The 25919-nt window shown below is 39.1% G+C and overlaps 1 protein-coding gene across 6 annotated transcripts in view; it reads right to left on the minus strand.

The window, feature by feature from the left end:
* Nucleotides 1–955: 955 nt before the first annotated feature.
* Nucleotides 956–25919, minus strand: part of MID1 (midline 1) — a 240584-nt gene continuing 215620 nt past the window's right edge. For 4 of the 6 annotated variants that reach the window (XM_033052708.1, XM_033052706.1, XM_033052705.2 and 1 more), the window contains exons 7-10: nucleotides 19155–19298; nucleotides 11819–11980; nucleotides 8762–8969; nucleotides 956–7145 (exon numbers count right to left, since the gene is read on the minus strand). In XM_033052708.1, the coding sequence (XP_032908599.1) occupies nucleotides 6797–7145; nucleotides 8762–8969; nucleotides 11819–11980; nucleotides 19155–19298 (863 nt within the window). In that variant the 3' untranslated portion in view covers nucleotides 956–6796. The remainder of the gene's footprint in view (nucleotides 7146–8761; nucleotides 8970–11818; nucleotides 11981–19154; nucleotides 19299–25919) is intronic. The other 2 variants (XM_033052710.2, XM_033052709.2) reach the window with 2 other exon arrangements.

A 25919-nucleotide genomic window follows, 5' to 3' on the forward strand; every position in this document is an offset into this window, starting at 1 on the left:
CATTAATGAGGTTGAATATATATATTACTGCTATTAAGGGGAGCTGGTTCCAGGGTTATTCTAAAATAATCTACTGTCTCTCTGCTTGTGCTCCTTAATCAGGTCTCCTAGTGCTGTTTTAATTAGAGAGCAATGCTATTAAGACCAGAATAATGAAATCAAATAATTCAGTAATTGTAGAAGACTGACAGGTTTATCTGCAGTCCTTCTTTAAATTATACTACAAAAATATTCTCAACATTCAAGCTGCTCTATTGCATTAGTATTTTGACTTCTTATTTCATTTCTTGTGCATATCCTGAAAATGGCAATTTTTAAGAAAGTAAAAAAATAAAGCCAACATTTTGAAACACACACTTCTTGCAACTCTAATACCTAAAAACTAAAAATGAGACTGAAAACAGAAAGGTGAAGGAATAGAAGAATTACAGAGAAACATTTTCAAGTGGAATTGTCTGTTTTTCAAGTAAAATAAAAATGAGGCTGAAGTAAAAAACTGCTAATGAAAACTTTTCCCATCCTGTCATGCAGCAGTTAGCTGTCATTTGTTATGTTTCAGTGATCTGAATAGCTATAGTTGTTTTTTTTCCTGGTTAATGACTATACAAAACACAAAGGCTCCATTTGCTGCCTTTTAGAGGTTTGATTATAGATTATTGTAAGGACTCATACTTTTCAGGAATACTTCTAATTACTATCTGTCCATGTGTATTAACAAGAAATGAGGTGTTATTCCTTAAGAGGACACATCTCTAGGAATTCAAATAACTGTATAAATTAGGACAGTTAATGGAAGCAGACTTCTAAACTTTTCAGCTATTTTAAATTTTTAAATGGAAGTCCAAGAACAATAGTCTTATGCTAGAGCATTATATCATACTGTGTGTATCTGCCACTCTCAAGATTTTTATAAAAGTAACACAGCACCTGCTAAGAGAATTGTTCCCACAGCAAAAACATTGCCTGAACAATTCACACAAGAAGAATGTTATTGAGCCATACATTTTAAAAGAACCAGACATTTTAAAACACACCTGTGCTGGCCTTGGGAAACAGCTCATGAGAAATTGCACTTTTGCTAGCAGCTAAAGTACTTTCTCCAAAGACATGATTTAATGGGAAGTCTGAGTTGTTCTCACAGGGGCTCCTGCTTCACTTGGGTTTGACTCTTTGGAAAGTGAAGATTCATGGGCTTTACTACCTCTGTGTAAATCAGGACTATCTCCTTTGAAGTCAGCAGATGTAAAAATCTAGGTGAATAAAGGAGGATCAAGGCCTGGGGCTCTCATCCTTGCCCTGCTGCTTTTATTCAGGTTAGGATTTCAAATATGTAATTGCAATATTATTTTTCCTGTCATTTGGGAATGTGGGTTGAGGTTGAGCTGGAACAAAAGGATGAATAGGTGCAGGCTTGCTTTGCAGAGCTGCAGCATGGTGCCAAGGCAGGCAGTGGTGGCAGGTTTTCAGCTGCCTGTCACTCAGTGATCTCTCAGCACTGCTCCAGAACTCCCTCTTTTGGTACTCCATTCCTCTCTCAGGCAGCAGTAATAATGCCACTGTCAGCCACACTGTAGTAGACTTCATAACTTCCTAATATATTGTTGCTCTTCTAAACCAGAACTGCCTCAACAGTGATGGTTTTCTAGCCCATATCTTTCCCATATCAGCCTTGTGCAATATATGTGTCCCTCAGCTCTAACTGGTCTCATGACTTGTGCTGGAGTTCCTTACTCACAACAGGATGAATCCCACTGGGAAAGTTGCACACTTGGGCAACATCTTCAGCATCAGTCCTCACGTTGGAGGTGAGGTTGTAAAGGTTATGACTACAGCTGAGGTGTTCAGTGACCTGCCAGAAGCACATGATTCGGCAGGGCTTGCTAAAATTAGCAACATGATGAATGATTGTATTATTTACAGTCTCATTAACTGGGTCTGCACTTGAATCAGAAAACCAATTTTAAAAATTAAAGAACAGAATATTCTGCTCAAAGAGTGGATTTAATGCAAAAGCCTATCTCAGAAGAAAACACTTGCACCTGCACTGTTCAACTCCCACATGAATGACACATCAGTCTGTTCTGGTACAGAGATTTGATTTACACACACAGATGCCCTAAACATCACAGTCCAAACCAAGAATCTAGCCCACACTGAAAGCATTGTTAACATCACTGCTCTGTAGTCTCTTAATTTTTTACATGAAAATCGAGTGCTAATTCAAAAGTTAAAATGTAAACAGGGTTTCTTTCATTTCAGAAAGAACATTAAATACAAATAGCTCAACATCAGAACTGGTAAGGGAACAGGACTTTCCTCAATGTGAAGACAAAAACATTGTGCTCATTTCTGTATGGGCAACCAACTCACTAAGACAGGAAAATTCTGCATTTTACATCCCTCTATCTCAAGACACACTTCCAACTATTACAAAGAACAGTATGTGAAAATACATCAGAAATGGTTTAACAGGGAAACTCCCAGCACATCACTCCATAAGCAACTTGTGCATGTTTTTGTTTATCACCAGCCCCCCAAAGCTGCCTCACTGAAAGCCTTCAGGCCAGGTGTGCCCTGGCCAGTTACTGAGGGGCTGGTGTGTGCTTCCTGTGTGGGTCCAGCAGTTCTGCACTCCTAAACCACAAACTGAAACAGTGTTCCCAACTAAAATGAATACCCTCAGTTTTGGAGACACAGATGAGAGCCACTAGCAATCCTCACTTTGTTTTGGTGCATGGGCTTATCTGAAAATTGTGCTACTGCAACTAAAAGCAGAATCTGCTAACTACTAGACATTTGTTTTATGTGAATAATTAGAAAATAAATATTTACTGTGTTATTAAATAATATTTTAATGGCATGTTCCACAGTACTTCATGGTGCTATAAATGTTGGCCATCTCAAAATGAACTGGTTAATGAGCTGACATTTTAATTTGTGCTCTCAATGGTGTCCTGTTGCGTTTTCTAACATGTAAAGAATATAGTGTTTGCAATTAAGACACAGGACTAAAACAGATGATGCACACTGCTGTTTAGTGATCTACTATTGCTAAAATAATGAAGACTGTGTTTTCACCTGTAGTTGCAGATTTCCTGTTTTTCATAGTGTACCCAGACCTGAGAGACTTTTATGCTTCCTACCCTTGGGACCCTCTGCTCACTGAGAGTCTCTTTGTTGAGCAATTGAAAAATGGGATTTCCAAAACGGATAAAAAATAAACTAATGGCAGAAAAAGCAGCAACGTTATTGCTCTCTGAAAGCCAACAATGGGAAAATACAGTAGACTGGAGACAGATTTTTTTTTTTCTGTTAGGTGTGCATTAACACATAAAAGTCAAACACATGGAAAATCTTATCCGGTCTCAGAGAAAAATATTCCCCCACCCTTCCATTTCCTCAGGCTCAACACTACTCTGACCTGCTATTATCTCCTAAAGAGATTGTGTTATTTTTTCTCTAATTCTGCTGCACCCCAAATTGGGTTTTAAGTACACTTTTGAAACAAACACAGGCTTTATCTACCACTTTCATTGTTTGCATCTCAGCAGATTATTCTTAAAAAATCTGCTTTTGTTAAACACAGCATTATACAATGTTACCTCATTCCTAGTCACAAAACTTTCAAAATAAAAGGGAAAAATCCTCATCTAAGACCACATGCAACATTAAAGTACCATGTTTTATTTTTTATACAAGAATTACTTGCTCCCCCAGATTTCAATTAATTACTATGGACCATGCAAAATGCCACAGACCACAGATGCTACATTTTCAAATGCAAGTTTTTATTGATTAATCAGGCATTGAATCAAGTATTGTAAAATAAACAGATTCTGTTTGTTAAAAAACGTCCAGAAGAATACTATTCATAGCAAACTTGTTTCCTCATTGTCATACAGAATATGAAATTGTCCAAGAAACAAGAAAAAAGGAACACCTGACTAATCGCTGTCACTTTGTATGTGTATATACATATGGGTGTGTATACACAAATTACACACGATATTTGTGCATATGCTGGTGCGTGTATACCCATACATATGTGTACATATATACACAAACATATATGCACAAAGAGTACTGACAGTTAATAGCACATTGGAAAAATGTGGCTTAGCTCCAAATGAAGTATTCTGTGTTAAAATAAAGATGATACAGCAAGGTCTGTAGATAACAGACCATCCTTTTTCCATTGGCCAAAACCATGATGTGTCTTTAGACTCATGCTCTATCTTTACAATGAAAATCATTTGGGACCTCTCCAAATTCATGGTATTATTTCCATCCAGCTCAATCTCTGCCAACACTGTATAACCAAACACCGAGCAGTGTTTTCAGTTTCTCCACTACTGAAATCAGCTTCTAGATCTAATATTTCTTGCAAAAGAGAAGATACAGAGCCTTGCTACATTTACTTTGGTAATTCACTCCTTCCTTTTAGGCAGAAACTTGGCAATAACCCTAGAATAAAAGTCCTTTCTTCATGCATCCTTTTATCACTGCTTTGCATCAGACATCTCCTGTCAACTCATATTCAAAATTTTCATACCATGTCAGCTAGCTCCCAAACATCCCAGGTCAGATCATCTGGGCATTGTATATCAGATTGTACCATTAACATTGTACTCAATTTTAAAATCTAATGCTTGGGGACTGATTTACTTTTTCATTTTTGAGGGTATATGTTTCTTGATTATTAATGACACTATGATAAACACTGAGGTTCGCTATACGCACACATTTTGCTTTTTTATGTATATTTGGGAAAGATCAGTAGTTCCTACCTGTGAAATATGGGATGTTGCCTAGCTGAAAGCCATGGCATCAACAATGTACTGCCAGATATTTTTCCATTTATTTAAGCAGTTAGCAGGGCATATAAAGGGAAATCAAAGAAGCATGGAAAGGCATTTATTTTCTATTAAAAACCCCAAACAAACAAATGGGCATGTACGTATTCTCCTCATCTTGTTCATAAATTTTTTATATACTCATAAGGCAAACTGTAGTAGAGCTTTGTACCTGGAGAATCAGTATGTAAAAAATCTGAAGCTGAGCTTGGGACCATTTTATTCTGGACCCATTACTGAACAAAGTGCATTAAGGCATCTTTTTCAAAAGACACCTAAAGCATGGTTATAAATTACTGAGCAAATCTTTAAAGCTGATATTCAATTTAACTTTTCTCTACACAGGCAGATTTTCACCACTTGCATAGTAACAACAAAACACTGTAGGAAAACCATTCTTTTAAAGTTGTCATATACCTCAAGCATCTCCCAAAATGATCATTTATACATAAGCATTGCAATAATTACAAAAAGCTTCTATCTGTAAAGGGAAAGGGGAAAAAATGCACCTGATTCAGCTCTGAGATAAAGTACATACAACCACTCTTGCCTTCACACCAGGATGAATATAGGGTCTCTCTGTGCAGATTCCTACTGCTGCTGAGAGGTTACTCTCTACTTTTCATTCACAAAGTGAACTGTGCTTTCCCAAACAACCTGGGACAATGCTAACTATGAGCAAACTCCAGCTGCAGTGTTCCTCCATACAGCACATGTAAAACAGATTTTCTTGCTTTGTGCTAGACACTACACAGTGTACGACAATGAAACATTTGTATTTAATTTAAAACCAATGGTAAGGTGGTGCATGTCTCACTTCCGAGTTGTTGGCTGGGCTTGCTATGTTGAACCTTGTAAAATCAGCAATGAGCATTCACATGTCTACCATCAGAACCGTGACATCTTCTATTACAATCAATCAATCATCCTTAAACGGTGCCGTGCTTTATCAAATTAGTCTACAGTCAGACCTTGGATTGGCTGTTCTCCTCCAGTGTTGCTGATTCTCAGAGATGGTATCGGTCTTCCACATCCTCAGTGATTCTATAACGTTTCCCAAAGGCAAAAGCGAAGCACTGGTAGATGGGAATATCGCCATCAATAAAATAAATCACCAGATGATTTATCCACTCACATTTCTAGGAGATATTCCACATGTTTTTTATGAACAGAGAGTGCACTGCCCTGTGAACAAAAGTAAATTAAACTTTATTCTTTTGCTGTGTTGGTGAGCTCCACTTCCTTGCTTGCTTATTTTTGTTCTTTTGGTCTGCACACTCCCATGTGCAAAGTAGAAATTGGGAGATCTCATACTCAACAAGGCTGGTAATGAGACCACTAATGTTGGTATCAGTAAAACCTGCAGTATGCTGACTTGTCCACTGTGCAGTTTTCATCTTTCCAATTTCCTGCTATTAACCACTGTAAAATAAAATTATTCAAAAGGATGATGGAACTTTAATTAATAGGACCACTAATGTGCAAAAAAAACCCCCAAAACAACAAGAAGTCATTTCCCAGGTATCCATACTAGACTTTCAGTTTTCTCTCTTTTTTTTTTTCTATTTTTATAAATAATTTATAAATCTTCCTGTAAGAGATGAAATACAAAAACCAACCAAACAAAACCAAAAATAAAAAAAAAAGTTCTAGGATATTATTAAAGCCGTTTCCTGTCCTTCAGTACAAAATACACAGGAAGAGATTTTCTCTTCTTGTCAGTTTTCCCCAAATTCGACAGCATTGTCTGGGATGCCACATGGATCCGCCAGCTCCGGGTAAGCTCCTGGTGGCGCTGCCTGGTTGCCCTGGGTAGATGTGTGCCTGGGAAGATGTGTGCCTGGGTAGATGTGTGCCTGGGAAGATGTGTGCCTGGGTAGATGTGTGCCTGGGAAGATGTGTGCCTGGGAAGATGTGCCGTCCTACCTTTTGGCTTTCAGCAGTCACGCGAGCTGCTCGGAGGAGTCTAGGTGATCAGGGATAGGCAAGCCAGTTATAATGGTCAAGCATTTATTCCACACCGTGAACGTGGGGCACACTGGTTGGCCAAATGTAATGTCAAAAGTGTAAAGGTGTAGGGAGTTCAAAGCATCATAAAAGGCAAGGGAGCCGTTGTCGTAGTCCAGCAGAATCCCGACCCGCCGCAGGTGGGGCGCGGGCTCGATGGGGATTTCTTTGCTGTTGTGCCGCACCACCCACGTGTTGTTGCAGCGGCAAAGCACCCAGGAGGCAGAATTCTTTCCAATCCACTCGTGCTTCGGTGCTGACTTGTAGGAAATACCAATAGCATACCTGTAAAACAAAAGAACCTCTCAAGGAAACAAATGCTTCCTTCCATTTTGTCTCTCACTGAAGTCAAATGTTAACCCAAAAGACTCACTGGAATGCTCCCGCCTCTTACTGCTGTGAGTAAAGCTCTAATTAAATGATGTTCCACCACAACATCTGCACAGGCTTAATTAATGGTTTTCCCTGATTCTCTTTTGGGTCTGAGAGGTCAGGGAAATTCATAGTATTATTTCTACTTTGGTAGCTATGGCAATTTTTTGAGGGTTTGCCTCTGGTATTGAAAAGGAAGATTGTTGAATACGCAGCAACCCAGAGTTTAAATCACTGGACCTCAAATTTCCATTTCCAACAGATGAATACAGAGGAATTCATTGATTTTAAAATATACTGCTATCTGTCAGCTAATCTGATCTCTCCTTGCTCCTTTAATACATGGCTCTGAAGAAGGAATGCAAGAGTAAACATCAAAGGATGCATTAAACATCACCCCCCCTCCTCACACCCCCCCACCCCCATTTTGCCATTTTCAGATATGTTTTGCCAGATGTTGGTGTGGTTTTCAGATTCAAATGAACATTTTTGAGACTGGGTTTCAGGCCAAGTTAAGCAACTGTAGGTGAAGACATTTGCTCTGCAAACCATAATTTATGGCAAGATGTACAGGGTAGAAGGATTGTGAAAATGGTCTCATTAATGGATACTAAGGAAAAATACCTGATTTATCATATATAACAGAAATGCAAAAGTTCCTCATGTTCTAGAGACACCGCAGTATTTGTTGGACTTTCAACCAACAGAGATTAATGTGCCATAAATTTTTTTTCCCCATTCCTTACAACTGGCACAGACAAACATTTTACTTCTTTGAGACAGTGGGAAACACCTGAAGACCCTACTGATTTTCCCACTCCATTAAGTTTCATCATGATATCCTGATTTTTCCACTCCATTAAGTTTCATCATGATGTCTTCGAATACCAAAGGATAACATCTCTTCCATTGACTAAAGGCTCTCTGAAATACACCCCTATATGACACAGAGGATCATTCAGAAGTGAAGGAAAGCAGTCTTCTGTTTCCTGCCCCTTGCTTCATTCCCTGGGGCACAGACCTACAGCTCTGCTGCTTCATGTCCCCTTCCGAAAAGCAAATCTGACCTCTGACCTTTGCCCCTGTTAAACTGGATCATCAAGTTGTCCTCAGTTTTATTTATTTTTTTATAGTGAAGGACAGAAAATGTTTTACATTTAGTAGAGAACTGATCACATTTACAAAGTTATTTCTGTGTAAACAAGATGAAACTTTTTGATCCCTCCAATTAAAAAATAATCTTTAAATATACTGTATGTGGGTTCAAAAAATCAACTAACTCCGGCTGTGGAGTAAAAGTTGTGTGAAGGCTGCTAAATACAAAGGTGCATAATCTGAAAGATTTATTTCTGGAGTCCAAAGGTGCTGGAGGCTGGGAAACTCATCTCACAAACTATCTGAAAATACGTGCTCGGCCTGCTCTTACACTGTTCCTGATGTCTCTGCTACCATCTCTATCAGAGAAACTGTGCCAGCACCTGCGTGGTGGGAGGTAGTGTTTCTTTTCACATATATTTTTATACACATACCATGTACTCCCGCTTATAACCACCTCCCAGTAGTGCCGCCCGCTGTCGATGAACACGTTGCCAGCTACTCCGTAGCTCCCTTGGCTCGTGAATCGCTCTGGTGTGTGACTCTTCTTGGATGATGTTTCATCCCGTTCCACTGTCAAGTTATCGTGAGACACTTTCAATTTTCTGTGAGCAGATTTGGGGTCCAGTTTAAATGGCTGACCTAGAGATGCAGAAACAAAGATGACAGAAGAATGGCTTGGCTTTGATTTTTAAAAGGAGAGTGGATTAGCAAGCCTCTAAGAACCCCACAAGATTACATAACCATATTAATTTCCTCCTCTCAGGCGTTCTTGAGATAGACTAACCTATTCTGCTCCCTGCAAAAGCTACTTTCCATTGCATTGTCAGTTTACTGTCAACTTCATTGTGCACTAACTTCCCCGTGTTGATAATCCCTGAAAAGAGCCCTGCATAATCATCATGTCCATTATCTCTGACCTAGAGGTAACCAGAATACTCTAATTCTTGCATGTAATTGAAACCAATATACATGCTAATAAAGGTCTGAGGGTTGCTTTTTTCACAGCATATTAGATTTAGAATAACTTGTGTTCTATCAGTTCTCTAGGGATATAGCTCCATAATAACATCTTCATCATTCCTACAAAAAGTATGATTTCAAATTCCACAAAATGAGTTTGAAAATAAGAAGCACTAGACTTATCTCTTTGTTCACTGACAGTTTTATTTGTAACAAGCACAGTCAACAATTCAAGATTGCTTTGGAAGGATGCCCATGTGGTGCTGGATACTGTGCATTAAAAGGAAGGAAGTGAACTGTAACTTGGTCCAAATAATATGGTGCAATAACATTACTCAGGCTGTTGCTCTTGGCAAGTATCTTCGGCTGTAGCACAAGGTCTGTAGACAATAACAGGAAGCTTTTTGGTAAACCAAACCTTGCAGATATATAAAGCCCACCACAATTCTGACAGGCTTGCTCATTGTGTCAGAAAGCAGAATGATCATTTACCTCCACCAGGAGACGACTAGAAAAGTACAACTCCACTCCACTTTGCTGTGGTCCAACAAAGCACTTTCCCCTTCTCACTGTCTTTCATATCAAGGGAAAAATCATCTAATCAGGAGATTTGATGGCATGCACAGAAAATTTAAATTAGACCTCTCATGAAGCCTGTGTGTGGCACTGGCATACGTACAGTAATTTCACGAATACAAGCCGCACCATTTTGACTAAAATTTTGCTCCCACACCGGAAATGCGGCTAACACTTAGGAGCGGCTAATATGTGAATAATTTTCTGACATTTCCAAGCCCAGAAGTGGAAACCGAGGCACCAAGGCGCCGAGTCGAGTAACCTGCCAGTAAAAGCCGGCATTTCGCGATTGTTACAAATTGTTACTCTGTTGTGCCGCGGGTGGAGCCTGGCTCCCTGCAGGCAGCACGGGGGGTGGGGGGCAAGGCAGGGGAGCTCCCTCCTTCCCTCCTTTCCCGTAGCCTGGGGTAGAGACGGGGGGGCCCCGTGCTGCCATCCCTGTGGCCCGGGGGGAAGGCGGGGACTCCGTACTGCCATCCCCTCGGCCCGTGGGGTAAGCGGGGGGCTCCTGCCCCCTCCTGCCACGGCAGGAGCAGGCAGGTTCCTTCCCTGCCCACCACCGCGGGAGCGGGGGGGGCTCCGTCCCCGCCTACCACCACGGGGCAGTGCCGGACCGGGGTGATCGAGCCCAGTGGCAGCGGCGACCGGGCCCGAGTGGCCCCGCCGAGCGGCAGCACCAAGCTGGGCCACCTGGCCCCGTCGGCAGCCCCGAGTCGGCCGAGCCTGCACAGCCTTAGCCGAGCCAGTAACCCCCACCCTGCCGTGATTCTGTTACAATTTGGCAACTTTGTTGCACACGGGCCCTTGCTGTGAACGACAGAGCGGCTTATACTCAGGTACGGCTTATTTATGAACAAAGAAGGAAATGTTTGCCAACACCCAGAGATGCGGCTTATACTCCGTGCGTCTTGTATTCATGAAATTACTGTACTTAAAAATAAGATACAGACTGTTCAAGGTTATCTACTTTTGCACTGTGCTTTTAGCAACATATTATGACCAAACACAGAACAAACCCATTGGAAAGTACTTGGGGACAATTTCTTACTGCGTGACAGCAGTAACATAACCTCCTGCCTGCCTTTCTGACTGCTTAGAAGCCTTTGTGTGCTGGAGCAGTACCTGAAGGATGTCTCTCTGTACTAAATTGTGTCTGGTCACATCACACAGGTTAATAGCAAACAGGAGGAAATCAGAAAGGTGTACATGTCATTCTCTTCAGACTGCTTCTTGCACCACTCACTACCCCTTTTCAACCACCCTACCCTACAACAAGCAGGTTTCAGAAGATGCACAAATCCCAGTGCTTCCTTTCCAGCTCTCAGAGCTGCCCATGATGACTACATGACTGAGGGATTATCTGGGAAAAGAGGAAAAAACAGCTGAAAACTAGTCTTAAAATTGCTGTTCTACATCTGCTAATAATTTGAGTAATCATTGTTTTTTTGAAGTGGGATCTCCGACTAGTCTACCACCTTGCTGAACTCCATAAAAAAATAAGGGGGTTGAAGCTAAGAAGTTTTCCAATATCCTAAATAAGAGATAATTTTGGAGGATAAAATTAGACTAGCAATTATCTTCTGAACCCTATACAAAAATAAAATGTTTTACCACAAATGTAAGAAAAGTTTTTGCTTTGTAGAGGAAAAATAATAGAGAGGATATTAAAACAAAACCACAAAAGAGTATTTTCAACCAGTGATGGCTTCATTCCTACGTGATATTTCCAGTGATCACACTACAGACATATCTCTCAAAAAAAACCCCAAGATATTTTCTGCACTACAGAAGATTCAAGCAATCTCGAATTATGTCAAATAAGTGGCTCTCATTTTGGAAAGCACTTTAAAAGAGTTTAAATTCTCTGCCCTCTTGTATCATTCAAAGGTCAGACATAAAAAGGAAGGCCAGAAAGGAGAAGACTCGGTGCATCCTGATCTTGTGTTACTCACTGTTTGTCTTGAGCTTGCCAGGCTCGCTGCTCCGGCTGCCAGCCTGATTAATGGCCTTGACAATGAAGATGTACTTCGTGCCACTCTGTAACCCGTGCACCGTGTAGTGGTTTTGTTTGATATTAGGAACAATCATCCAGCTGTCGGCTGAGTTGCATAAACCTGCAAATTTCAACAGAGCACATCGGTCACAGCACATGAAACACTTTGTAACAGAGGGACATTTAGAGCACTCCCAGGCACCCAACGACCAATATGAACTCTGCTTCTGTACCTTTTAAAGTGTTGCATTTACTGAGCCACTACTTAAAGCCACTAATTCATTTTATCAACCCTCAGCCAAGGTACCTTTTAAATTCTTGCTATGTGAAGTGAACCATAAAAAGTGGGCATTTAAGAAATGGCTCAGCAGAGACACTAGCAGTCTGAGATTTTTCATATCCCAGCACAAGGCATTCTTTATTGCTTAAGAACTGGAGGATTATGGAGATCCCATCAATCTACTGTTTGGATTAATGAACTCAGTTTAAACCTCACAAAATGAACGTAAGCTGTAAAGGCAGGAGGGTTGGGCAGGCACCTTTGCTGACAGTCCCCAGGTATGCATTCTTCAGAACCTGAAGCATATCATGGGAGGCCAAACAGGGTAGAGCATGGGCTTCAGGGAAACCTTTGGCTCTTGCACTTCAGACTTTGCCAGAAAGTAATCTAAGTCAGTAAATTTAATGGATGCAACTTTTTGATTTATATCCTCATGCTGAGATGCCAGCTGGGAAAGAGCTGGAAAACTTTCCATTTATAAACCTTTCTGGTTTATATTTGATTTACATTTGATGCCTACCACAGAAGTATAATACACAGGAAGTAAGTAAAATAAGGCAGTATCAATATCATAAACAAAACAGGAAAATACCCTATTAAAATTCACTTTTAAATCCACATAAGTTTTTCCTACTGTGTTATAAATGAAATGGTAGTCAATCAGCCATACATACAGTTCCATCACTGTATATTTGGAACAGCTCCTGGTCTAATGGATTCCCCAGCTTCTTATTGTAGATGTTTACATAAAGAAAAAAATTAACATTTATGAAGAGTATATCTATTCCCAACACTATATGTTTATACAGCCAGAAATAGATAGATGAAAATGGATGTGCATGCATGTGTACACATATGTAAGGCTGGAAAAATTAACAGAAAAAGGCTTGACTGGATTAGCAGCCTGACAGACTTCTTGGCCTCTGTCTTTACTGGGCATAGAACACATTCTGCTGTTATTTACAGACAACTTTCAGCTATTAACTTATGTTCTACCAGAAAATCACTCATGAAGACAATCTTTTAGAACTCAGTAGTAATTCAGCTCTGCATATCAGACAATATGAAAACTTTATGTAAAACAAAATTTAAAGGCTACTGGTTATGAAACCTGAAAGAAACGGGTCTGTGATACAGGTTTGTAGACTCATAGACAAGTCATGGCCATTCTGCTAGATTCCTTCCTAATACGATATGTGCTTTTCGTAACAAAAGATCATTAGAAACAGACTTTAAATTCAAAATTTCAATCTAAGTATTATGAAGTCTGTGTCTCAAAATTCAAAATTCTCCTGAATTACAAAGCATTTTTGAGAGGCAGGCAGAGCAGAGATTCATCCTAAACTCTCTGCACAGTCGATGGAGAGAGTCAGAAACCTCCTGTTTTACCTGACTCATGTTCTAGAGGAAAGCTCTATCCTCCTTGATGACAGAATACATCTTAGGTTTCTTTTCTTTGTCCTTCCACTCTTAGGCATCCCAGACTACTGACGTGCAATAAATGTTGGATGTGCAGTGACTGACTCGGTTACTTTGCTCGAAAAACCTCGTTGTCTTAACAAGCTCAGCTCTTGCCTAAGCACCAAGGGACTCATGATATGTTCTTGTGCTTTCTGACTGTAAGCTCTTTGGTAACAGGCTTTAAATTGTACTTCGATCAAAAATCCTGGGAATGAAGAATTGATGATCCCAAACTACAAGTACAAACTCCTTCAAAAGGGAGAATAGTTATTAGTGGCAGCCAAGTTAAGCTTTTACGTATGAAAGAATAATTTGTCACTGCATCAAAGGAATTTGTCTCCAGTTATGTCCTGTCAGGACAGCCTTTCTTCTCTGAATACAAAAGAATATGATTAAGGAAGTTCAGGGAAATGAACAAGCAGCCTGATCACACTGGCATCCAGGGGAAGTGTTTGCCCTCTCAGTTCCCTGCCGGTGGCAGCAGGTGAAGTGGAAAAGTACACATCTCCTCACTGGTGCAACAGCAGGAGCCAAGGGTCTCCTATTGTACCCACTCCTAATCCGGGCTGCATTCAGGTTTCTTGTTTCAAAATCCCAGGGCTTTTTGCAGGGTTATGCAGATGGTAAAACAATGTATTTTAAAACTGTAGCCTACAAAAATGTAGAGAATTTAAATTACATCCTGGAATGATGCAGTGAGCACAGTGATGTTCGTACAGGATGTGTGAGTTTTCAAAACAAGTTTCTCAGAGTCTGGAGGTAATAATTTGTAAAGCTATTTCCCTGCTGTTGGTTGCTGATGCACTTTAAAAAACAGATGGGAAAAATCCCAAGGTGAAAATCCTCCTAAAATTTACACTGATGGATTTGAATAAAATATTTTCTTGAAAAATGGAAAAGGAGCACAGAAGTCACGGGAAGGTTAATTAACCTCTTGAGTATTTTAATTATTGTAAAATGTTTTATTTAAATAAATTATTACCAATTCAAATTGGTAGAGCAAATAAGGTAGGCGAAAGTAATAGATAGTTCTCCACCCCCACTCTTCATTGCCATCAGAAAAAAAGAAATATATATGCAGGATTTCTGCAAAGCAAATTGAATTTTTTTAAAGAAATACACCCTTTTTATACTTTTAAAGATGATAAAGTTTTCTTGGTTTTATCCCAAATTTGCTTTTGTGCAAATCTGAAGACTGTAAGGAATCTTCTTCTATTAAAATAAAACTTCCAGAAAGAGGCAAAGTCTAGAATATTAAAAAATTATTTGGTGAATCATAAATTCACTGTTTTTCATGGAAGCTTGGGCTCCTAATTGTCTTAGGTTCTTCCAAAAACTTTTATCCTTTCTCAAAGGAAGAGAAACTTCAGTGAAAAGGTTCTGAGAGTAGTGCACTGTATCCTTGACAGAGTGATTTTTTAGAAATTAGTCTGTATAACTCATTAATCCTGATTGCTTTCACTAGGTGAGAGAGAATGATTTACTGCTTTTTGTCAAGAAGGGAGAGACGTATTTTTCTTGAAGAATCTTGTATCAGAGGTAGAGAAAAATTTGAACCATCCTGAAACACACTGTAACAAATCCATGATGTTAAAAAAGGGCATACTCAATGAATACTTGAAAATCTATTGAAATGGGATAATGAAATTATAATGCATGTTAGTTAGCTAGTGACAAAGTAATTTTAAAAGCTTTTACCATATTCAGATTGCAGGTGATTAGCTGCCTCTCAGAAATGCAAATGTACAAATGGAATAACTGAGAACAACTTCTTCAGTAAAAGCCTCCTTAATCTAAAGTTCAGTATTGCTCTTATGCACAGAGCAGGTCTGCCAAGCATTCAATAGCCAAAAAGTTTGGCCACATTTGGAAATAATCTTTCCTGTATGAAATAGGATTCAAATGAAATACTCTATTTGGACCTTGGCCATCAAATGTTAACTTTCCAATTTTTCAGTTAATAAAAAAGAATATAGTTGATTTTGTTGGATAGAAAATATACTAAAAAAACATAGTATTGCTTGTTTTTGTTACTGAATTCTTAGCAATCTCTGGATGATATATGCCTCTGGTGGGGGAAATGTACTGTGAGTGGAAAGTGCAGGCAGGCTGGCTGTGTGGTTTAAGAAACAGATTCCAAAGTTACAGCTTCCATTAACACGGTAGGTGGGTATGTATGCAAAGTGATTGCTATTATCTCGAGGGAAAAAGCTTGTTGGTTTAACGCAGTAACAGAGCTACTCCCTGGTGGCTAATTCATAGCCAAAAAAACCACAGAACTGAAGTCAGTCTATGACCCTGTTTACATTATCTGCTACATGCAACGTACAATACCAATGGAAATTTTTGGGATGTGACAGAGAAATAAAAACTCGGTTATGTGCCACAGCATGCATATGTCATAAATAGGAAGGCATTTTTCCTAACCCAAAGTCTAAAACAGGATTTAAAAAAAACCCAAAACACAAGCCTATCTTCAGTTCATCAAAACATGAAGGCTGCAGTGCAGCACCTATTAATGTCACTTACAGTGAGAGTAGCTCTCAGTGCTCAACAGCACTACCAAGGCACACTGTGATATTCTAAGAACAGCCTTGGAAAGCCATTTGTAACAGGTGTGATATTAAATCCTTCTGCATGACCAAGAATATAATGCAACAAAGTGAATAAACATCCAAGCAGTGTTCTGAGTAAAGTGAAGATGGGATTGACAGGGCAAGAAGAAATGGTCTCAAGTTGTACCAGGGGAGGTCTATTTTGATATTAGGAAAAAAATTTCTTCATGGAAAGGCTGGTCAAACATTGGAATAGATCATCCAGAGAAGTGGTGGTATTACCAATGATGGAAATATTCAAAAGTCCTGTGGATGTGACATTTAGGGCCATGTAATAGCGGTGGACTTGGCAGTGTGAAGTTCATGGATGGACTCAATGATCTCAGAGGTCTTTTCCAACCTAAGTGATCCTATGATTCTGTGATGTTATTGGGCAAATCTCCAATACCAGTGTAATTTGGAATGACCTGGGAGAGTCCCACATTTTAGAAACCCAGGCAGATTTGTAGCATGTTGGCAGGAAGATCACCATTGGAGGTGTTCAAGTCTAAAGAATGAGATTTTAAAAAAAGCTTTATAAGATTTAGAAAGGCCTTTCATACATACTTATACACGCATGTATTTAATTTGGGTTAACATTATATCTTTCAATTAAACCAGGATATTTGCATAAGAACTAGCTCTGTTTTAAAAAGAAAACAAAGACAAAAAAATCCAAACAAAATAAAAACAAAACAAAAAAAGAGCTATTCTTTAATTTCTTTCTACTTTCATTTAAGATCTTCAGTGCATTTTATAAACAAAGTTTCTCAAGTGGTAATTTATCGTCTGAGTTTTAATTGCCTATTTTTGCAAAATGGTAAAATGAAAGTTCAGACTGCATACTGAGCACTTTGTGCTATGCTTGAAAATTATATTGCATCTCTGAAAGCAGACTTATTGATACATGTTTTGCAGATCAAAGTTTTCACCTCTACATGGCAAACCCGCAGTAGTCTAAAATAGAAATACCTTGTTACTTATTCACTAGTAAGCAAGGAGTAAAATACCACATCCCAAAGCTGTGGAAATGGCACAATTTTTGCTGCTGCCATGTTCATACTCAGTGCCAATAATTGACTTGCACAGCATAAAGCCATAGATAAAAATGGACTAGAAAACAATCATCACAGTGGCTTATCGTTAAGTCCTCTCTGCTTGGTAGTGATTAATCAGGGAAGGTTTTCCTTTCATACCTACCTTGCTTCAATTTTTGCAAAATTACTATTATACTTTTTTATTATCCATCTTGTTCAGATGTAGAAGTGTGTGTTGAAGTTTATTTGGTCTTTCCAACAGCCTTAAATTTTGCAGTGTGTTTTGCAGTGCAAAATCAGACTCTAGGGAAATTCTAAATGGAGGTTTTGACAAAACATTCATCAAATTTTCAATAATCTGTCTTCTTTTTTCAGTCAGTCCTGATTACTATAATACATTCACAGTATCCTACTTAAAAAAGGTATTGAGATGCCAGTACATGAATCCTCAGATGTCCTTTCAGATGGCTTTAAAATAAACTCCTGCTCAGTGATGGAGAAGATGAGGTACACGCAGTAACAGAGGAGTCAGTGGGAGAGTTTGGCTCAGTACTCAAACTTGGCATGGACCATACCATTTTCCCACCAACATAAAGCATGTTAACATGCCCAAGTACTTTCACTTTTGACTTTCATCGAAGTATCTCAACAGATTTTCTTCTTGCAAAAATTTTTGCAAGAAGAAAAACATTTCCTCCCTAAGCCTCTCTACCTTAGTGCGTGGCCAGGGTATTTGATGATGGGGAAAGATGAGGGTGGAGGAAGGTTTCAAGGAACAGGGAAACCACACAATGATCATTTCTCACCTTGCTCTCCCAGGCACCAACAGCTTACAGATCTGGGACTTCCAGAGCCCCTTCACTGCACTTCATTGCTCTCAGTGTATTTTTCTTACATGATCTGTCCAGGCATCTCTTGAACTCAAAAACACACCAACCCTCTGTGGTGATGAGATCCCTATCTAAATATTGACTTGAACAAACTCCACATTTTGATTGATCTGGCTCATTTCAGAATCCTTGTTTAATAAAACAAGTATGTGTCAGCTAGTGGTATTCCCATTAAATATACAGGGACCAGGAAGAAATTGAGACTATTCCAAATTCATAATCAATGACCCCAACGATTGCAGAACACTGAATCCAGAAACATTGACTTCATGACCAAAGATTTGACAATATATATTTTTTTCTATCAGGAGTAATTATTTAGCAATAAAACAATCCAAAATCCAATTAAATAAATTCGGTCATTAAAGAAAGTCACAGATTCAAAACATAGAGTGTACTATTAAAAATGTGTAATAATACAAAATACACAATGTTTGTTAACCTCATTTTAAGAAAAACCAAATTAGCATATAAATTGTTGTTCCACTGACGTTTTCTGACTTAGCCTGTAGGTCACTGAGATCTATGTTTTGTAGCCTTGAAGACAATAAAAATCCAGGGAAGGGCTTAATCTGTATTTCAGACAAAGGTCCAGATATCAAGTTTATAAATGACAATGGGGCTGCACTTGTAACTAATGACCAGCTCAAGAGAAGCTTCCATGTGCACATTGCCTGACTAGTGCAGAGAATGGAACTGAGTCCTTTGAACTTGCTACATCTGCAAAAAGGGACTTGGGATGCAAGAGACAAGTCCTGTTATTATAGACAATACTTGTGATGGGTTTAGTCTTTGAAAGTTCCCAATAATGGCACTGCCAGAAAAAGACATAAGAAATTCTAACTGAAGTAATTCTTAATTTCAAGCCCTTTTAAAATCATTATTGGTTTGGATTGAAAATTTTGGCTTTAAATCTTTCTAGAAAATAATTTTTCTTTTTGTTCTTGACATAGGAGTATATTTATCTTTAAAGACACTTGGTTTGCATAGAAACCATGAGGGAACAACAAGAAAAGAGAAGGTTTATACTCACTAACAACGTTGGCTTGCCCAGTGAAGATGGTGTACTGCAGCTCGTAAGAGACCACACTGAACTCATCATCTGATGTCCAGTGCACAGTAATGGTGTCATAAGAGGCTGTACAGAGCTCTTCTCGAATGGTGGGTGGGTTGGGAGCTGTCAGATACAATACAGGAGGCAAATCAGTGAAGAATTTCCCCTCTCCCCTGAGATTAGGGGATGTAGCTGATATATGAGACCGTAGAGACATCATCCAACAGACTTTCAATGAATTTTCACTAATTCCAGTACTAACTTTGGTTATCAATTAACTGTTAGGAAGGAATTCTTAATAACAACATAAACACCTAGGAACTCCAGATTTTGAAAATATTTTGTATTAAAGCAGCTTTAGTTTCAGATGCCGTAGAACAAGTGGTGTATCAGTGGTCACATTGGATGGATACAATGACAAGTTACTTTTTCTAAGATTGTTCTGATCATTTCACCCAACTTACCAAAATTTCATTGATGCATACCAAGAGGGAGGGTCAAAACTCTTCCCTGTTGGCATGAAAACAGTGTTTTCCCAGCCTATCTTACCAGAGATTGCCACAGGTGGTATTGTGGTGGTGCACCCTTCCGGGCCCCCCTCTAGGCTGCACTATGATCTGTCATTCATTAGCAACAAGTATTCAAAATATACAGCTCTGGGGAAGCTCCCAACACTCATACTTTCATGCTCAATTTTCTCCCCCTCCATTTTTATTGATCTCCTAGCTATCCTTTGTAATATAGATACATATAATTTCTGTTGGTTATAAAATTCACATTTTTCAGCTTTAAAAAAGAGTTCTTATTATAACATGATGACTGTATAAATATTACAAGCAAATAGTCACCCAGGAGCCCTCTCGCTCTATTTTTCCCTAATCAACAGGTAAGATCTTTGTGTAGCAAAATATAAAATCTTTTTTCATATTAACACATGAGTTTGTTTTAAAGACTTATTTAAAGAAGTGAAACTTGAAGCAAATTACTGGGGCCTAAATTTTCTTATTTGTGATCTTTAAAAATCTAAACATCTAAATAACAAAGAAATGAATCTTGCTTTGAAAGACTGAGAGATCTTCCTGCATGCTTGTCTCAGTGGGAGCTTCATTCCAAATCATCTTCCCTACAAGCCACATCATGAAAAGAAAAATCACAAATCCTTGTGCTTTAATAGTGTTTCTCCAAGCTGTCACAGAGTGAAGAAGGGCACTCATGCTGAAACAACCAAACTATGTCTGTATTAGAGGAAAAGGAAGGCAACTATAAATGTTTGTGGTTTTTTGGGGTTTTTTGGGGTTTTTTTCTTTTTTTTTTTTTTTTCTGACAGCTCTTTAACCTCTGATAGCCACAAATAATACCCTCAAAAAAAGTGCCTTTGGAGGAATTTCACCTTTAGTTTTGCAAGATCTTATTTTTATGAAACATCTATTTTTTTTCCATCAAGACTTTTTACAGAACACGCCTCTGGTTTACTGATGTATGTTTCCAAGGATTAAAGTGCAGACCGGTTCCCAAGCAGCCTCTTTTAACCAAGGGGCTTAAGGAAAAGTTCAAATGTATTTCATGATATGACCATGATTTGTGATGCTGTAGATATTGAATCACAGAAGCCTACCAATGCTTTTTTAAAAACTTGTCAGACAAACCCTTGGGACAGAGGGTATTAATGAAAAGAAATACAAATAAACTCAAATAAGAACAGCTATCTGTGAGAAGAATATAATCAAAATATGGGGGGCAAAAAAAGGTCCACAGTTTTCTGAAAAAATTAATAGTACAGTAATTTCACGATTACAAACCGCACCTGATTATAAGCCGCACTGTCGTTCGCAGTGAGGACCCGCGTGCAACAAAGTAACGAATTAGTAACAGAATCGCGGGATCGCGGGGTTTACTGGCTTGGCTCAGGGCTAGGCAGGCTCGGCCCGCTCAGGGCTGCTGATGGGGCTAGGTGGCCCAGTTCGGCACCGCCACTCAGCAGGGCCGCTTGGGGCCGGCCGCCGTCGCCCCACTCACTCGCCCTGGCCTGGCGCTGCCCCGCGGTGGCAGGTGGGCATGGAGCCCCCCGCCTCCCCTCTGGGTTGCAGGGCCAGCAGGAGGGACCCCCCGCCTCCCCCCCACCGTGCTGCTGGCATGGAGCCCGCCTCCACCCACTGCACAAGAGAGTAACCAATTTGTAACAATCGTGCAATCCTTGGTTTTACTGGTAGGTGCTTGGCTTGGCACCCTGGCTGCACTTCTGGGTTGGGAAATTTCAGAACTTTTTTCATATATTGGCAGCTCCTGAGTGTAAGCTGCATTTCTGGGGTGGGATCAAAATTTTAGTCAAAATGGTGTGGCTTATAATCGTGAAATTACTGTAATATCAGCTATGTTCCAAAAATGTATCCTGTAGAACCATTACTGGAGGTTTTAAACTTTTTTTAATTCTTGCTGGTGCTTCATTTCAATATTTTGTCTGTCCTTCAAAGGCCAAACAAAAATTGGAACAAGTGTTAATAACAAATATACAAGTAGATTTTTATTTTTATTTGTCTAATGTGTTCAACTAAAGTTTTTTTCTATCATCTCCTGAATCTAACAGCAAAATATTTTACTTAAGAAACGTACTTAATTCAACACAGAAAATAAATATTAATTTATGTAAAGCAAAAATTACTGGAGGTTTAATTAACTGTAAACTGCATTTCAATCACACCTAAGCATCTTCAACTTCTTTGAAATTGGCATCCTAAGTTTGCTCTTTGTGTGCACACCTGGCCTTATAGCTGGAAATCTACAGGCCTTCATGTAATGAGAATGTCTGAAAGACATTTGACCTAGAAAGTCATATTTTCCCTGGCTCTTGTGATTAACCCACACCCACTTGAGACTATACTGCATGAATTCAGCTCTTTGGTAACATTCATTTCATAAACCACTCAGAATAAAACAAATACACCTGCTTCTCCTACAGAAAGGCAGGCAACTCTGCATTCAGATGCTTTGTTATGATAAAATAATGTAGCAGCCTGACTGCCAAATTCATCTTTCTACAGCACTTACTCCTTTAGAGAGTGTAAATTTCTAATGCAATTAAAGAGATTGACCTCAACCTGTTAGCTTCAGTATCGCATTTGTTAGGGTGTGATTTGGTTACTGAATTCACCAGTGCTGTTACAGAGCTCTGTGCCACAGGGAAACCTCCTCAAAGGCTCCAGTGATCTCAAGACTGCACCAACTTCCCCGTCCTGACTCGGGTGTGCTTCACTACTGTCCCAGAGTGGAAGGCCAGCAGGATTCCAGCACAGCAGTGGAAGATTCTTTTACTTCTCCATAGAGGATCAGAGCAAATATCTGGGAGTGGTAACTGCTCCAGACACTCAGACTTTCATACACAAGCTTTTGTGAATCAACACTCTCTCACAAGAGAAAAAAATCGTTGCTGAAGCCTATTTAACTTAGTTTTGACTTAAAACCCAGAAAACACACTTAAAAATCAGTAACCACACCTAAAATGCCTGCAAGGCACTAATATTAGAAATGTAGTTTCTTAAATTTGATCTCAGGAGTAACTGATCTCAGGAGCATAACTACTACAAGGTCTACACACCTGAGGGATGGTTTAGGGATACTGTCCCCTCTCCCTGGTGAATTCCAGCATTAATGCAGTGCCTCCTGGGTGCCTAGTGGGATTCTATCTAAATCCTCTCAGTACAAGGTCACAGACATTGACTAAAATCACCTCAGTTTTGTTTGCCCAGTTTCTCTCTCCCCGCTGTCATGCAGTGATTGACTTTGTAAAGATTCCTTATGGATTTTGATACTGAGTATTGAGTCTTAAAAGAAGAATAAGCAATCTGCTTGAATTAATGGTGCTAGAAATATCCATATTGCTGGTATGACCATGCAGGAGGTGCAGAAGCTGCTCTGGGCCTCTCTTTTAGATATTCATTACTGATTCCCTCGTGTGTCATGACACTGGGCTGTATCAGCATGGAGGAATTTGAAAGGCACAGTTACATCAGATGTGGATACAAATTTTATGTATTACAAACTTGTCATGTGCGAGTTACTACCAAGGGCTTGGTCATACATACAAACCATCTCAACCTGGTCTTTGAGCAGACCAGGACTGTTCAAAACCAGCATGGGTGAGAAGAGATTACACCCAAACTATGAGACTGAGTGTTGTCTGGAACTGGTCTTTGATCTCTCAATGCTGAAAGAGTTAAGCAGTGAGACAGGTTGTGAAGAGTTTCCAGAAAGAAGTTGTTTCTGTGTGAAAAAATTGCCAGCATATGCTAGACAATACAGATTTCTTTGTGCAGTCATAGGTGAAGTGATGGATGAAGAAAACTTATCATTGTTTCAGATGGAATTTCTGAAGTAGGGCAAATTGCAAGGTCAAAGAATGGATGTTCCTGCAATAGATTTCAAAGTATTAAGACACAAACCAAGCATTTTTGATTCACAATGGACAAAAAAAGTCCTTATGACAGTAATATTGTGCAGAGAGTTTGCAAGTTATACGTATTGCCTGTATCTAGCTAGACACATGTTTAGAAGAAGATGGTTCCCAGATGAAAATCTTGAGCAACTGTGTAAGATAAGAATGCTTTCAAAAAACATCAAGGCTATATATACAGAGAATAGAACAGTCAGATGAAGATTAAAAGTATTCTTTTAATATACTGAGGTTGATATCTCAATGTCTGGCTGGTAACTTTCAGAACGATATCAGAGATTTTATTTGGATAGCAGAAGCTTTGGACAGATATCTACATAAACGATAAGCACAGACTAGTTAAATTTATTTCTTCAGTAAAGAAATAGCCTAGGAAGAAAGAAAGATAGGGTTAAGGAGATGGAGGATGAAGAGGATCTGACAAATATTATACTGGGAAGAACCAAAGGAGAAAAAAATGTGCAGAAGACAGCCAAGGTCAATTGTTTCGAAAGCAACTGACAGCAGAGATAATGAAGCTGGAATTTAGGTTTTGACATTTTGTTCAGAAGCAGTACAGATGATAGTCATAAGGTAGACTTCTTCACTTAATTCACAGCATAGATCTATGACTAGGATGTACAAATGGTCTTTGTTTTACTTAGCTGTGAGATGTGATAAAAGTAAAGCCTAATTCACTCTGTCACAAAGTGTTCAGTTTACGATCTATGAAAATTCCATGCACCAATATGAAAGGAGCAATATAAATCTTTCTCTGGAGTTTCTGGACAAGAGTAGAGAATAATCAAATGCATTTTAGTCTTGGGATTATACACATATATATGTATATATATATACCTATATCTCATGTATACCTATACACATATATTTACATACATGTATTTTAACTGTCTGCATAGGTTGCATTTTATGCTCAGATAATTTGGACATGTGCTTTGCATTTTGTCACTGCACCCATATGTTATTTATTAATGTGAAGAAAAGCCAGTTAGAACTGTTTTTCCCTAGGCATGAAGGGCAAGGATAAAACTGGTTTGTTAGGAAAAAACCAGCTAAATTGCATTATATATATGCAAGTTTACTTAGACTGCATTGTGAGCAATTTTTTAAGACTGTGGATGAGTTAGGGAAAAGGTGGGGAAGAAGCTATGTAAATAACACAGTCATCATGATGGATCACAGAAAATATCTTTGCAGAAACTTCATTTTGGTACCAATATAACCTTTGTTTTTTGCAGCGTACAGCAATTAGGTTGATAATATTGGCATATGATGTACAAAGTGGAGAAGACCTGAGGGATGCAGAAACAGACTGCTAGACAGAATTCACCTCACGTAACTTCACAGATCTAAACCACAGCTATCTGCATTTGAATAAGTGTATCTATCCTCTGTTTGGAGACAACTGGGAGAAATAGAATGACTCCAGAATGGAGTCAACTGCCTCAATATATGTGCCTCAAAATGAGATGCTTATTTCTCTTCTTTGACATAAAGGAAGATGAGACTGATTATTTTAGAGGTAGATTGCTAGATTAGGGTGAATGAGTCTGTTTTTTGTTTTAATCCTTCCTTTCATTTCCTTGGATTTTTATAAATTTGGAGTGAAGGCTCAACTTGATGGCAAAATTCCTGCAGATTTGGAGAGAACCAGACACCATAACATTTCACTGGTAATGTATAAGGAGCTGAAATTACTCTTATCACATTATTCTTGTGTTTTATTTACTTGAATATGTGTTAGACACTGATTGTATTCATCTGTCACACAGCGATAAAGAAATTTTTTGCAGATATAATTTCAATTTTAGATACGGCAAGAACCCCGCAGTTCCATCAGGCAAGAATGCTGCTGCCCTGTGCATGCACCCAGTCCTGTGCTTCCCAGTATTAATCTAGTCACTAATCTATTCACTAATTACAGAACCACAGGATCAGAAAATACTTTGGACTGGGAGGAACCTTTAAAAGTCATCTGGCCCAGTCTCCAGACAGTGAACAAGGACAAGTTGCTCAGCATTCTGTCCAACTTGACCTTGAATGTTTCCAGGGATGGAACCTACACAGCCTCTCTGGCAACCTCCAATGTCTCATCACCTGTATTTTAAGGATTTTTTCCTTATATGTAGTCTGAACTTAGCATCATTTGATTTAGAACCATTACCCTTTGTCCTTTCTCAACAGAATGTATTAAAATGTTTTGAGTGTTGAAAGACTACTTGGAGAGGTCACCTTGGAGCCCTCTCTTCTGCAGGGTAATAACCGTAGCTTTCTCAGCCTTTCCTCTGAAGAAAAGC

The sequence above is a fragment of the Catharus ustulatus genome, chromosome 2, assembly GCF_009819885.2.
Source record: "Catharus ustulatus isolate bCatUst1 chromosome 2, bCatUst1.pri.v2, whole genome shotgun sequence".
In the NCBI taxonomy this organism is placed as follows: domain Eukaryota; kingdom Metazoa; phylum Chordata; class Aves; order Passeriformes; family Turdidae; genus Catharus; species Catharus ustulatus.